Genomic DNA, 12,613 nt, shown 5'->3' with positions numbered 1-12,613 from the left:
TGTAAAAAGTAATAATAATAATGAAACAAAATAAAAAATGAAAATAATGTCACCGTGGTTCATGTAGTCTTATCCAGGAATAACATCCTTACTATTGCCAATTTAGTTACTGCCTCATATGTACTTTTCTGGAGTGTCGCTTACAGCAAATGTGGTAAAGAAAAGAAAGTACGGTTCAATAGTGAAATGTGGATGCTTTTTGAAAGGGAAATATACACCTACTATCGCAATACTGCTCTTTTAAGTCCCTTTCAGCAGTGACCGAAGAGCATGGGAGACGTAAATACAAACTGAGTGACGATTTTGCTGTGGCAAATCTCATTGTTGGATTTGTTGTTTTGGCCTGTACGTCATGAGCAGGGTGGTTATGCTCCGCCCACATTGGCTGCGGTTGGCCTGGAAACCATCGCAGCGTTCATGGTAAAGTCGGGGGGAGGACAATGCTAGCAATCACTGCAGTGTAAAAACACCCTGTTTTAATTTAAGAATATATATTTCTCAGCGTTTCAGTAGCATTCATGTGTAATTTATTTAGCTGTGGATCACAAACTACTGGTAGGAAAACACTGAGTGTCAATGTACCGAACGTGGTAAGTCAGTAATGCCTTGTGGCTAACGTTAGCAATTAGCAAGCTACTTAACCTAGCAAATGTTACCTGACGGCGAACTGCTGGCTTCTTAGAGGTTGTTGTTGTTGTTTTGAATGTATTTTTAGCCTCCTTTAGGCAGGCTGTTCTTTCAACCAGGGTTTTCGTTTACAATGTCCATGTAGCTTGTTTGCCAAAAAGTGAACGTAGTGTTATCCTGTAATTGTTGTATGACTCACCTTAAATGTAATCCATGTATTTTACTTTTAGAGTGAAAGAGATCATGCCTGGACCACTCTGTATTTGTAATCAGCATGAGAGACATTACGGTGCCTGATAATGCCAGCAGGTGAGTTTCATTATGTCTCCTTCATCAAATGATAGATTATACAGATATTATTCTTATCTAGATACAAGTTGGTATACACCACTTTGTTAAGTGGTAGCATAATACCTCTAAGATTATTATCTACATAGTGTAGAATACCCTTTTAAGTCTCATTTTTAAGGAAAGATTTCGTTGATATGTTTGTATAGGTTATTGCACTTTGCATATGTAGTCTAAGTTACATAATGTTAGATGTTATTAATCCAAGGTGCAGGGTTTTTTAACTACAGGAGTTATGATGAGTTATCAACCCTTTACCACAGCATGATAACATGGTTTTGACTAACCTTAGTAATGCCTGCTTAAGACTACATTTTCCCAGTGATGACTGTGACGTCTCTGTAATAGGTGAGAGTGATGAGCGGGCGAAGACCCGGGAAAGATTCAATGAAGTGTTCAAGAAATGCACTGAATCAGAGAAGAAAAAGGTAAAGAAGAAGAAGGATGTTGAAACTCAGGAGACTATTGTGGTAAGTGTTATAACATGTACCTAAGACTATTACTTAGAAATCATCATTATCAGCTTGATATATGATAGAGGTGTGAAGGTTTACAAGTAGGAAACAGAGCTCCTCTTTAATACCTTGGATTAAGAAGCATTATGTAACCCAGTTAGGAGTTTTTGATTTGATTTCTCTGTTTTTTCCTGTCTCTTTCAGCTTCAGAATCTGAAAAAGAATTTAAATCTTGAGAAGGACACAGAAGATGATGAGACTATCATCCAGAACACATATCACCCTGAGCAGGGTAGCCCTCGCTACACTAAGAATAAGCGAAGGGAGAAGGAAACAGCGGAAAAAGTCAACATCAACAACAGCAGAAACCAAGAGGAGATTCAAACTACAAAAAGCAAGAGGAAGAGTAAGAGGGAGCTCCCACCCCTCCGTGTGTCTGAGGATGCCCCAAGTTTCATTGGAAAGGACGTGGATGCTTCCAAGTCTGAGATCACGTTGGAGCCGGATGACGAAGGCGGTGAAAAGGAAACAAAGCGAAAAAGTAAGAAGGGGAAGAGCAAAGGAGCTACAGAGATCAAAACAGAGAGTCAGGTGGAGGATGCAGAGGACAAGCTGCTGCATGAATACCAGCAGCAGATTGCACAGGAGGAGGAGGAGAGAACTGTAAGGAGGTCAAAGATCAAGAATGAAGAAGAGGGTTCAGTGTCTCATAATGTTACATTAAATAACGATATGGGAAAGAAGAAAAAGAAAAAGCTGAAATCTGTATTCACTCAGCCTGAAGAACGGTGCGTATATCTTCTCATTACCTTGCATCTTAGATTTTTTTTTAAGACACCATGCTGCAGTTTAGCTGCATACTGAAGCGAGATGCTGTACTTTTTGTTTGGTAGGCATCAAGAAGATGATGCTGACCGTGATGTTGATGTTGAAAATGACACAGAGGCCAAAGGAAAAAAGAAGAAGAAGAAAAAAAAACACGGTGACTTGTTTTTGATTTTGAAGTAATCATGCTCAAAGTTTCTGATTTTTCTGTTGATGAGGTTCTAGTTCGTTTTTCATTTCTTCAGTTGTCAAAGAAGAGAGCGAAACTGAAGCAGAGGTACCACAGAAACCAACATTTGATGACAGCCTTGTGCTGGGAGTGCACATCCACAGGACAGACCGCCTCAAAACAGACCTGCTGATCTCACATCCTATGGTGAAGATCCACATTGTGGATGAGATCACGGGACAGTATGTGAAAAAAGAAGACTGGTGAGAATGGACACTCCAAAGTCAGAGAGGCTGTGATGTGATGGTTGTAAACTTGTTTGCCTGTAATTTAACTGTTGTGCTATTGATTTTTTCATAGCCATCGGCAAGTTTCCTCATTCTATGAGCAGGAGAACGTCGACCACATCCTCCCCATCATGACCCAGCCATTCGACTTCAAGAAGAACAAATCCATCATCCCTGAATGGCATGAGCAGGTCATCTTCAACGAGCGCTTTGGATACTTTGTTCAAGAAAAAGATGAGAGCCCCAAAGTCATACTCTTCTTTGAAGTAAGAGACAATGCCTTAGACATGCTGTATTTGGTTTGGATGGCTCTGTAACTCCATACTTGTGTGTTGTTGTTTTTTACAGATCTTAGACTTTATAAGTATGGAAGAAGCAAGGGCAAACGTGGAAGTTGACGAACATGAGCGAGGATTCCGAAAGATTGCCTGGGCTTTCCTAAAGGTACCTTGTTTTTCAGAAGAGACGACCTCTTTATGGGCTTATTCTTACATTTCTTCTAATATTAATGCAACTTTTTCTTGTATTGTTTAGATTGTCGGCACAAACGGTGTGCTGAATATTGACAGCAAACTTCGCCTTCAGCTCTTCTGCCCTCCACCTCGGGCAAAGAGACAACCTAAATCAATTGAGGTGGTGGAGTGGTGGAGGAAATACCCGAGACAGAAATATGCATCCACTCTTTATGTTACAGTAAAGGGCATTAAACTCCCTGAGCATGTGAGTGTGTTCAGTCAAAGTTCAATCAAAGTTCAATCTAACCACATGTGGGTTCATAATTGTACTGTAACTGATGGTCTTTGTTCTGCAGGTTGATCCCAGTATGCGCTCCATGATGGCCCTGCAGGAGGAGAGGGGAAGTACCTCCTACAGCGAGCTGCAAAATGAGGTCACCAAGAGAAGCCTTACTCAGCCTGTGGAGAGCAAACCACCAGCCTTAAGATGGAGCAGACTACCTGGACAGGTCAGTGGAGTTAGAGAGGCTCATTTACTTAAATAAGTGGAAGAAAAATGTCTCAACTTAGGCTGTTAATTTTGGCCATCCTGCTTTTTTTATGCAGGGGTCTCAAACACAACTTTTCTCAACACAAACTATTTTACATTCATATTTAGCCTTTTTGTCGATTGTTTGCTGCCAGACACCTGAGAGTGCTTCTTCTCAGACATCTGGGCCACGTTTGCTCTGAGGGAGGTGACAGCTGAAACCCTCAGTAAGGCTCGAAGACAGACGTCACCTGTTTTTATGATTTGCCTCCTTTTTTGCTCTCTGGAATACATTTGGTTTTGTTGACAGCTCTGTCTTTAGCCGTGCAGCTTGTTGTGTCTGCTGATCTTCCTGCTTTTTTTGCATTCTGCTCCACATGTGTAATTGAATTATGCTGCGTGAGGTTATACTCCTTAAGAACAGCCACTCTGCATATGAGACAGGTGTAACTCACCTAAAACACCACAGAGATAATCATTCTCCCGCTTCTCCTGAAACACTCTGTGCTCCACATCAACCTATCTTTTGGCCTTTGAAAGAGACATCTTGATTAATGCATGTTTTTAAGACATTGGCCAAGTATTTTTTGGTTGTTGTTTTGTTTGAGTTCATGCAATGATTATGCTGTGTTCAGGATCAGCGCAGAAATTGGATATTTCATCCCTGATCTTAACAGCAGAGTAGGCAACAAATGCAGTGGGCTGTATGGCGGCTGTATGAAGTAGTTTTAGACCCCTGTTTTAAAGACTCTGTTTATGGTGTTTTATTAGAAGCAATGACAAAAGTACAACAGCTTAGAGTGAAAAAAGTAACCAAAAACAAAAAAAATGAGTACCAGGATTAATGAATAAGATTGAGTATGGTAAAATGAAATGAAATGAGACATGTCTTGTTAGAAACATGACATTATGGGGTAATTGCGCATGATCCTTTCTAATTATATTAGTCAGGGCTTAATCACATTGACCGGGGTACATCAGACAGATGAATTGTTTCTTTTATGTAGTTCACCGATTCAGCATTTCCTGAAAATTTCTGTCAAACTTTGTATTCTCCACATATAAAGTGTGCAAATGTGCGTAAGTGTTCATTTTCCTATCTGAATAATATTATATAAAATAACATCTGTCAAGCAAGGGAAGAAATACAACACATTTCGCTTTGGCTATCAAGATTTCTGCTATGGAAAACTTACTTTGTGAGAAGCCGTAGTGTTAGCTGCTTTTTAACATTTCATAAAGCAAAATCACTAATAAGATGGTTTTTGGATCTATATTTTTTTCACTATTCTTTTTTGTTGTCAATTCTATGCCTTTATTCAGATAGAGAAGATGGTGGGTGGTTTAGAAAACTGGAAAGAAAGAGTAGGAAACATTAACCTCTGTACATGATGCAAAAGCTTAACCAAACGGTCCCCCCACAGACAAATAATGCAATTTGCATTTTGTTTAATGCTGCCTGCAAAATCAGCAGCTAGAGTAGCTCAAATGTTGTCAGGAGGATTAGGTACAAACCAATCACACTGACTTACAATGCCATGTCCTTGTTTGAACACAGCCCAGAGAAAATGTGAACCCTTTTCCTGCTGCAGCTGACAGCGCAATCCTCACCAGAGTCTTTCTCTTAAAGGTCTGTCGGATTCCTAACAAGCCCATGCTGTCATTCCGTGGCGGCCAGATGGGCTGTTTCACGGTGCTCTTCTCTCACGCTGGGACGATTCTAGCTGCCGCGTGTGCTGACAGAGACGCTTTCCCTGTCGTGGGTAGGTAACACCTCATCAACACCCTGTAACACTCTGCCTCATTGATGTTCCTTTATCTGCTCAGCAGAAGTCTCCGGCTAATGAACCTGCTCTCTATGCACAGTTAACACTTGTTAGGAGTGTCCCACTTCCAAGCATGCACATTAAGCTCAAATACTTTGATATACGGATGATACCATACTGAAGCCACTTTTTCCGTTTCAGTGTATGAGATCCCGTCTGGTAAAGTGTTAGCCGCCTTCAGTGGGCATCTGAAAATAGTTTATGATCTCTGCTGGTCCAGAGACGACCGAAGCCTTTTGTCTGCCTCCTCTGATGGAACTGTCAGGTATGTGTCTGATTGTTACATTATGTATAAGATGACTGAGTCACTGTAGTTGTAGTTTTTTGTTGAACCACCAGGTGGAGCAAATGCTCCTTGTAGTGAAAGGCTCCCTGCCAGTGACACAGCATGTTTTTCTCATATGTGCACTATTGAACTCCTCTACCTCAGAGAGTGGAACGTGGAGAGGCTTCAGGGAACAGCACAGAAGGTTCTTCCTCACCCCTCCTTTGTATACTGTGCTCAGTACCACCCCACGGCCCAGAACCTGGTGGTCAGCGGGGGCTACGACTCTCTGGTGCGGGTGTGGAGGCTTGATGTGGATGACGTCAATGGCCAGCTGCTGCAGGAGTTTGAGGGTCACAACAGTTTCATCAACACAGTTTGTTTTGACTCTGAAGGTAATCATTGTGTCTTTGTTGCATGTGAAAAAACCCTATTAGCAACTGGCACTGGCTCAAAAGAGTATACCTCTCACCCAGTGCATGCTGAGATAGGCTCACTGCCAAATGCTTTCCTGCACAAGATAAGCACGACTTTAACATCCTGGCTTCTGTATTCACATGTGAATCTCTATAATTCAAGCCTGAAACATAAAGCTTACATTATGTTGGCCGTACAGATCTGATAGGTTGGTATAATGATATTTCATCACCAGAAAACAAGTATAATGTATGATCTCTTCATTATAAGCTGCTACTCCTCACCCCCACACAAACAACCTTTGCCACAGATCACTTTTAAGCTCAGTGTGTATGTGAGCATGTACGTGTCCAACACAATACATTATTGAGGGCAGCGGCACTCATTATTTATACTCTTACCATCTGTTTTCTTATCCTGTGTGATAAAGCAGATCAAGTGTATTATTCTTGTGCCCTAACATTATTTTCACTCTGTCTGTTTCAATCAGGAAGCAGAATGTTCTCCGCAGACAACACAGGCCTCATCATCGTGTGGAGAACGTCAGCTATTGACAGCAGGCAGCGTCAGCCCTGTAACCACTGGAGTATAGAGAAGGTTGGTGTAGTGATGCTCCTGAGAGGTTTACAGCTGCTTCTGCTTGTGTACGTACAACACAAACTGAAAAGTTTCTGAACTTTTGCATGTTATCTCTTTGAAGAAAATTGATGAGAGTGACCTCAAGGGTGTCCCTGTCAACATGCTGCAGCTGCATCCCAATGGGCGGTGCCTGCTGATTCACGCCAAAGACAGCGTGCTGAGGATGATGGACCTAAGAATGTAAGCAATATCTGGAAAAGGCTTGTGTTAGTCAAGGAAAGCAGTGAGCTGTGTTTTAAATTTTCTGGTTTATTATGGCTGTGATCAGAGAGGACAGAATAGCAGATAGGGCAGGAATCGAAGTGAGGTTGAGGAGTGATGAACCCTAGCCACATGCATCTTTTATGATACACAAAGTCATCTTCCCTAAAACTAGTATTACGCAGGGTCTGAAAAATTACCCTTTATCAGTCTATCTTTACATTTTTACATGTTGAAGTGTCATTTTTTGCATTACATTTTTTCTATACATAATTTCAACCCTTATATCCCAAACTTAATGAAATGTATAGACATATGTCTGGTCTAAATTAATAAATAAATTGCTACAAAGTGCACAAAGACAACATAAAAGAATTAACTTTTTAGCACCTTTTTCTAAATACAAAGATGTCATGGCGGTATCTCTCAAAAATGTACATATAAAAAATTTGATGACGTGTAGGGACGGGTACCAAATGAGGTACTTTCGTAGGTACCAACTGAATTCTATCTGATCTGAGTCGGTACCTGAGTACCAAGGGTAAAATCAAAAGGTACCATATTTAGGTTCCTCAACATATCGTTGTGACTTTAGGAAGAGTAGGCAATTTTCCATGCTGGACATGAATGCAGTATTGTAAGTTTATACATTAAAGAATAAATATGTTAAATTAAGAAACTTTGGGATTTTTGAATTACCAATTGCCAGGTACCAGGCATTGGTACCTATTGTTTCAAATGTGAAAGGTACCCATCCCTAATGATGTGTATTCAGTGTTAGAAGCCATTGGAACAACCACTGCCTTGGTCATAATGTTTTACACTTTATACTGGATTCCTCCAAACACATTAGTGGAGGGAAACAGGGCTCTGGGACATGATAAAAAAATACGACCCCTCAGATTCTATGTGTTAACAGAATGATCAATGCATCTTATCTGGTTTTAAATCTATTGCCAATTGAAACATATTATGCAAGTTGTAGCACAAACACTACGTTGGGCTCTTCAGAGTCTAAGAGTTTGTTTGGTTGGCTGTGCAGAGCTATTACTGAAGGTGCTGCATCCTTGTAAGGTTATCCTCAAAAATTCAGATTTGGAAAGAATAAATCAGTAAATCAATGAAACACAGACAAAGTACAAGAGCTTGCTATTTGTCAACAGTAAAGATGAGACTTTTGTAATGACTTCAGTGATTCTGATAGCTGGAGCACCAAAAGAGCAGTGAGAAAGGATAAAGCAACCACACACAGACACTTAATTTCTCTATCAATCTGTTTAAATCTCAACTCAAAACTCATCTGTTTAAACTGGCCCACTCACTTTAATTGAACATTGCACCTCACTTGCTTTTATTCTGATGATTTGTTTTAATGATGTTTTTATAATGTTGCTTTTATCTTTTGTTGTAAGGTGGCCTTGGGTGTCATGAAAGGCGCCCTCAAATAAAATGTATTATTATTATTATTATTAATACTAACAGTATTAAAAATTATTTCAGCCTGGCTGTAAAGAAGTACACCGGAGCCACAAACTACCGAGAGAGGATCTACAGCACTTTCACACCGTGTGGGAACTTCATCTTCTCTGGTAGTGAGGATGGTATGGCGTATGTCTGGAATACAGACACAGGTGAGAATGATGGTTTTTATTTTCTTTGAAACAAGAACAGCACTTGTTTTTTTAATATTCAGGTTGACTCCTGCTGTTGGTCTCTTTGTCTTCTCAGGTGACCAAGTTGCAGTCTACTCTGAGCTTTGTTACCCCACTGCTCTACATGGCGTGTCATTCCACCCGCATGAAAACATGGTCGCTTTCTGTGCCTTTGGTCGGGGCCAGCCTGTCCATGTGTACCTGTATGATCGCAAAGGTTTGTGGAAACACACAACACGTCTCATTAATAGCCTGCAAATCTTTGTTTACTGCGCAAACTTTACGGAGTCAGTTTATCATTCTGTTTCCACAGTTTCGCAGATGGAGGCGCTCAACATCAAAGCCATGAGCCGATCAGCTTCAACTGACATCAGAACCATGAGAAACACACCTGATACGCCAGGGTTACAAGACACGTCTTCAGCCATGGATCAGTTTGCACACACAGCAAGGCTTGCATTAAAAATGCAATGCATAAAGGAGACGCTGAACTCTGTTCTGGTTAACAACATTCTTTTATTAACATGTGTGCACATACAAATACAGACTTTTAAACAGAGATGTACGCTGACACTATTCTCTCTACTTCAGGAACCACAACCAAAGTCTTCAACTCCTGCATACATGTATGACCAAGGTACTGTTTGGCTTTTAGATCTGAGCTATTGTCTGATTTCTGTTAATACTTTCTTCATCACATGATGAATACTCTGCCTTTGTGTTTGGTTTGCAGGCAGAATGGGGTTTACACACACAAAGAGGAGCCTGACATCAGATTCTGGCACAGTGAGTTTTTAATCAGTAATCCTTAAACACACCTCTGTGTACTCAGTGTTGATAGAGCTCATGCCTGGTGACTAACCATGCCTGTGCTGACAACTGAAGCACCACAAATACAAGTCTTCAAATTTGAAATTTGTGAACAAAAGCCCATTTCTCCTGAACTCTTTTTACCCACATCATCCAAGCTGCTGCCAATTGGCATTTTATTTGTCATCAGAAGAAAATTACATTTCACTACTGACTTGAAAAATGCCTGAAGAAGCGTGAGTGATAACTCACGTTAGAGATAGAGAGTTGCAATCCATTTAAGGTTATTTGAAGTAAAAATGAAAATGTTTTCCTTGCAGACGGGATTGAACGCTTCGTTACCTCCTCCGTCTTTCTTGTCACCGCACTCCAAGCTGCAGCTGTCTGGATCTTTAGCCGAGCAGCTGATCCCCCAGGCAGCTCTGAGCACCCAAAGCCGTGAGTGGCTTTTACTTTTAATGTCGTACTCATGGGCCTTTTAGCAATGAATAGTTTTACCTCTGCTTTTAAAATACTGTAAAGACTATAGCTCCACATGATACAACATGGGAGCACTGTGTTGCGGAAAAAGACGCAGGCTGAAATACTTGTTTCATGCTTTTTCAGGAGGGTTCAGTCCCGTCGGTCAGCGTCTGAGAGGATCTTTCAGGCTGCAGGTAAGGCTACCCATGAACTGTCTTTGATTGTCTCGATATACTTTATCACTTGAATCTTAACTACATGCTGCATGGATGGATCATGATGTCTGACACATATCAAATAACAAATCAAACTGTTTCCACAATATAAAAACAATGTTTTTTCCTCTCTTAGGCCCTTCCTGACCTATTTCCTTCAGGTGTTAATGCAGAAACAGATTCTGCCCCAGTTCAACAAATAGTAAGTATCCTCCGTACTTATGAACACATGAAACCTTCCACTCCTGTAATTCTTCCTCCACATTTTGGTGTGTCTTTTCTAGGTCGTCGCTCTTTATGACTACAGAGCTAATCGCTCAGATGAACTGACCATCCAGCGTGGTGATGTCATCCAAGTGCTCTACAAAGACAATGACAACTGGTGGTTCGGGCGTCTAGTGAACGGCCAGCAGGGATATTTTCTTGCGTCTTACGTAGTTGACCAAAGTGAGTGTTTTACTCATTTATACAGCCTTAAGTTTGTGTGCATGTCTTCACTCTACTTCATGTTCTGAAAGCTGTGACATGGCAGACTTTGTCCAGATCAATTGAATTCAGCCACATTAGTCAGGTCACTGTTGTAACAGTCAGAACTCTCTCAAGTAACTGATTCATGATAAAGAGATACAGAAAAATGCACATCAGACAAAGCAGACGGTCAGCTCAAACATGTAGATTCATGAACATAGTACTAAAATTCAGGATCATCTTCTGTGAGAAACCCGCACTTCCAACTAAAGTGCATGACACTGGGTTATTTTATTTTGTAGGAGACTTTAACGAAGAGGCAACCCACTCTGCAGAGGCACCACCAGCCCCGTCTGAAGGCACAATTGATAGGTCAACACCAACCAGGGTAAGGAAGCAGTCCTGGAGTATTGAATATGGGGAAAGAGGTGAAACAGGGTGTGGTGGTGATGAGATATCTTCTTCTCTATGGTCTATCAATCTTTCTTGACTCTGCAGACCTGAAATGTGGCTTGAGGAACTTTGTTGTGGCTTGTCACAACTAAATAAACTTGTTTCAACTCTTGTTTTTAGATTAGCCAGCCAGTAATAAATAATACATATAGTATTTCTTTAAAATGCCTCGGCTTTTAGACTGATGGCCATCTACAAACCCATAAAATGACCTTAGGAAAACTTCATATTCCTTTATTTTTACTGGCTGCAAAAAGTCAGTTTGTCTACTTCCATGTTTAAAATAATAAGAAAGTTGTTTCTACACTAATTAAAAAATTTTAGTCTGCTTCTATGTCAGTCTAAACTTGTGAACAGGCCTGACCTCATACCCACTGATTATCTGTGGGTTAAAATGTTTGCTGTAAATGGCATGCTGAGTTAGCATTAAGTATAAGCACTACTCTGTGTCTAAGTACAGTCTTACAGAGCATTTTTTTCAATCCTGGTTCTTTTACCCAAAATCTGCAAATACTTTTAGGATTTACACGTCATGTGCCTCCTTATGACTGCCTGAGCTACAGTAAGTTTCTATTGCTGAAAAATTCTCATGACATTAAAGGGAGCCATACTGTTAAACATGGACTATATGCTCAGAACTGATTAATCAACAATAGAGGCGGTTAACCCAGTTAAAGTAAAAGTATGACAAATAATAAGCCACTGGTCATCCTCAGTGTGTGCAAGCACTTTTACATTGGGGGCTTTTCTGTGGTGCATTTCTTCTCCTTTTATCCTTTCTTCGTCTTTTCTTCTTCCTTGCTGTTTAAAGGTATCTGCTGCAATCAGTTCTTCTGGTGAGCTTAGGTTTCTCTCTGAGCCTACGCTTTCTGACACGGAGCCTGAGCTGACTGATGCCAGGTAAGAGGCTCGCTTTGCCAAATTCTTCACACGTCCTTCACGAGGTTGCAGTACCTGCATGATGCTTAAAAAATATTTTCTGAAAAAAAAAATTAACATCAGTGTATACTTTTCTGAACTTTTTACACAGATCTAGAAGAAAAAAGAAGGTGAAAAAGGCGGGAGTGCCAGGACCATCAACTCAAGCAATATTTTCAGACGCAGATGCTTCTGAGTTGAGCAGCACCCAGAGGAGAGCCAGAATGACGAGGAGACCCCTCCCGAAGAGACCAAGTGGCCGGACTAATGGTGCCTTTGAGTCCGATACATAAACTAATGGACACAATTGCTCTTAAACTCAACTGCTTTCGTTTTTATTCTTAAATACATATTTTGTAATGGCAATCAACTGTACAGGTCTGTTGAATTGTTATAGTTTTTTATACTAAAGCTGTCCCATGTGTTCACACTGTTTTACTTTTCTATAAACTGATCACTTACATCTACAAATTTGTCGATTAAAGTTTGATAAATTTCTTTGTTTTGTATGTTTTACACACGTCTTCCATTAAGCATGGGTAGTTATAGGGTGCAGTTTTTACTGATAATATGGTAGCAGTAATAATTGTTA

At 40.5% G+C, this 12,613-nt stretch overlaps 1 protein-coding gene across 4 annotated transcripts; it reads left to right on the top strand.

Moving 5' to 3' along the window:
• The first annotated feature begins 335 nt into the window (after positions 1-335).
• On the top strand, positions 336-12,454 carry ahi1 (Abelson helper integration site 1). Of its 4 annotated transcripts, none has more exons than XM_074691951.1 (27): positions 336-420; positions 858-936; positions 1,324-1,445; positions 1,635-2,218; positions 2,324-2,412; positions 2,501-2,687; positions 2,785-2,977; positions 3,060-3,155; positions 3,246-3,431; positions 3,523-3,675; positions 5,326-5,458; positions 5,663-5,786; positions 5,952-6,181; positions 6,694-6,800; positions 6,904-7,022; positions 8,544-8,674; positions 8,772-8,912; positions 9,009-9,196; positions 9,287-9,332; positions 9,429-9,481; positions 9,826-9,943; positions 10,112-10,161; positions 10,319-10,384; positions 10,467-10,629; positions 10,953-11,038; positions 11,915-12,003; positions 12,134-12,454. In XM_074691951.1, the coding sequence occupies exons 2-27, from the start codon at positions 927-929 to the stop codon at positions 12,312-12,314; spliced, it is 3,645 nt and encodes a 1,214-aa protein (XP_074548052.1). In that variant the 5' UTR covers positions 336-420; positions 858-926; the 3' UTR covers positions 12,315-12,454. The 4 variants fall into 4 exon arrangements, with proteins under 4 accessions (XP_074548052.1, XP_074548051.1, XP_074548050.1 ...); XM_074691950.1 differs by having other exon boundaries at positions 366-460; XM_074691949.1 differs by having other exon boundaries at positions 376-590.
• Positions 12,455-12,613: the final 159 nt, after the last annotated feature.

The sequence above is a fragment of the Halichoeres trimaculatus genome, unplaced genomic scaffold (assembly GCF_033239565.1).
Source record: "Halichoeres trimaculatus isolate MK-OKI-2021-1 unplaced genomic scaffold, fHalTri1.1 fHalTri1_scaffold_17, whole genome shotgun sequence".
Lineage (NCBI taxonomy): Eukaryota > Metazoa > Chordata > Actinopteri > Labriformes > Labridae > Halichoeres > Halichoeres trimaculatus.
Note: the sequence above shows the minus strand (reverse complement) of the source record. Positions and strands in the feature narration are given on the sequence as shown.

Bases quoted from the DNA above. Each gene is read 5' to 3' on its own strand.
- ahi1 (XM_074691951.1), top strand. The intron at 2,413-2,500 runs GTGACTTGTTTT...TCATTTCTTCAG, and splicing joins GAAGAAGAAAAAAAAACACG to TTGTCAAAGAAGAGAGCGAA. The intron at 2,978-3,059 runs GTAAGAGACAAT...TGTTTTTTACAG, and splicing joins AAGTCATACTCTTCTTTGAA to ATCTTAGACTTTATAAGTAT.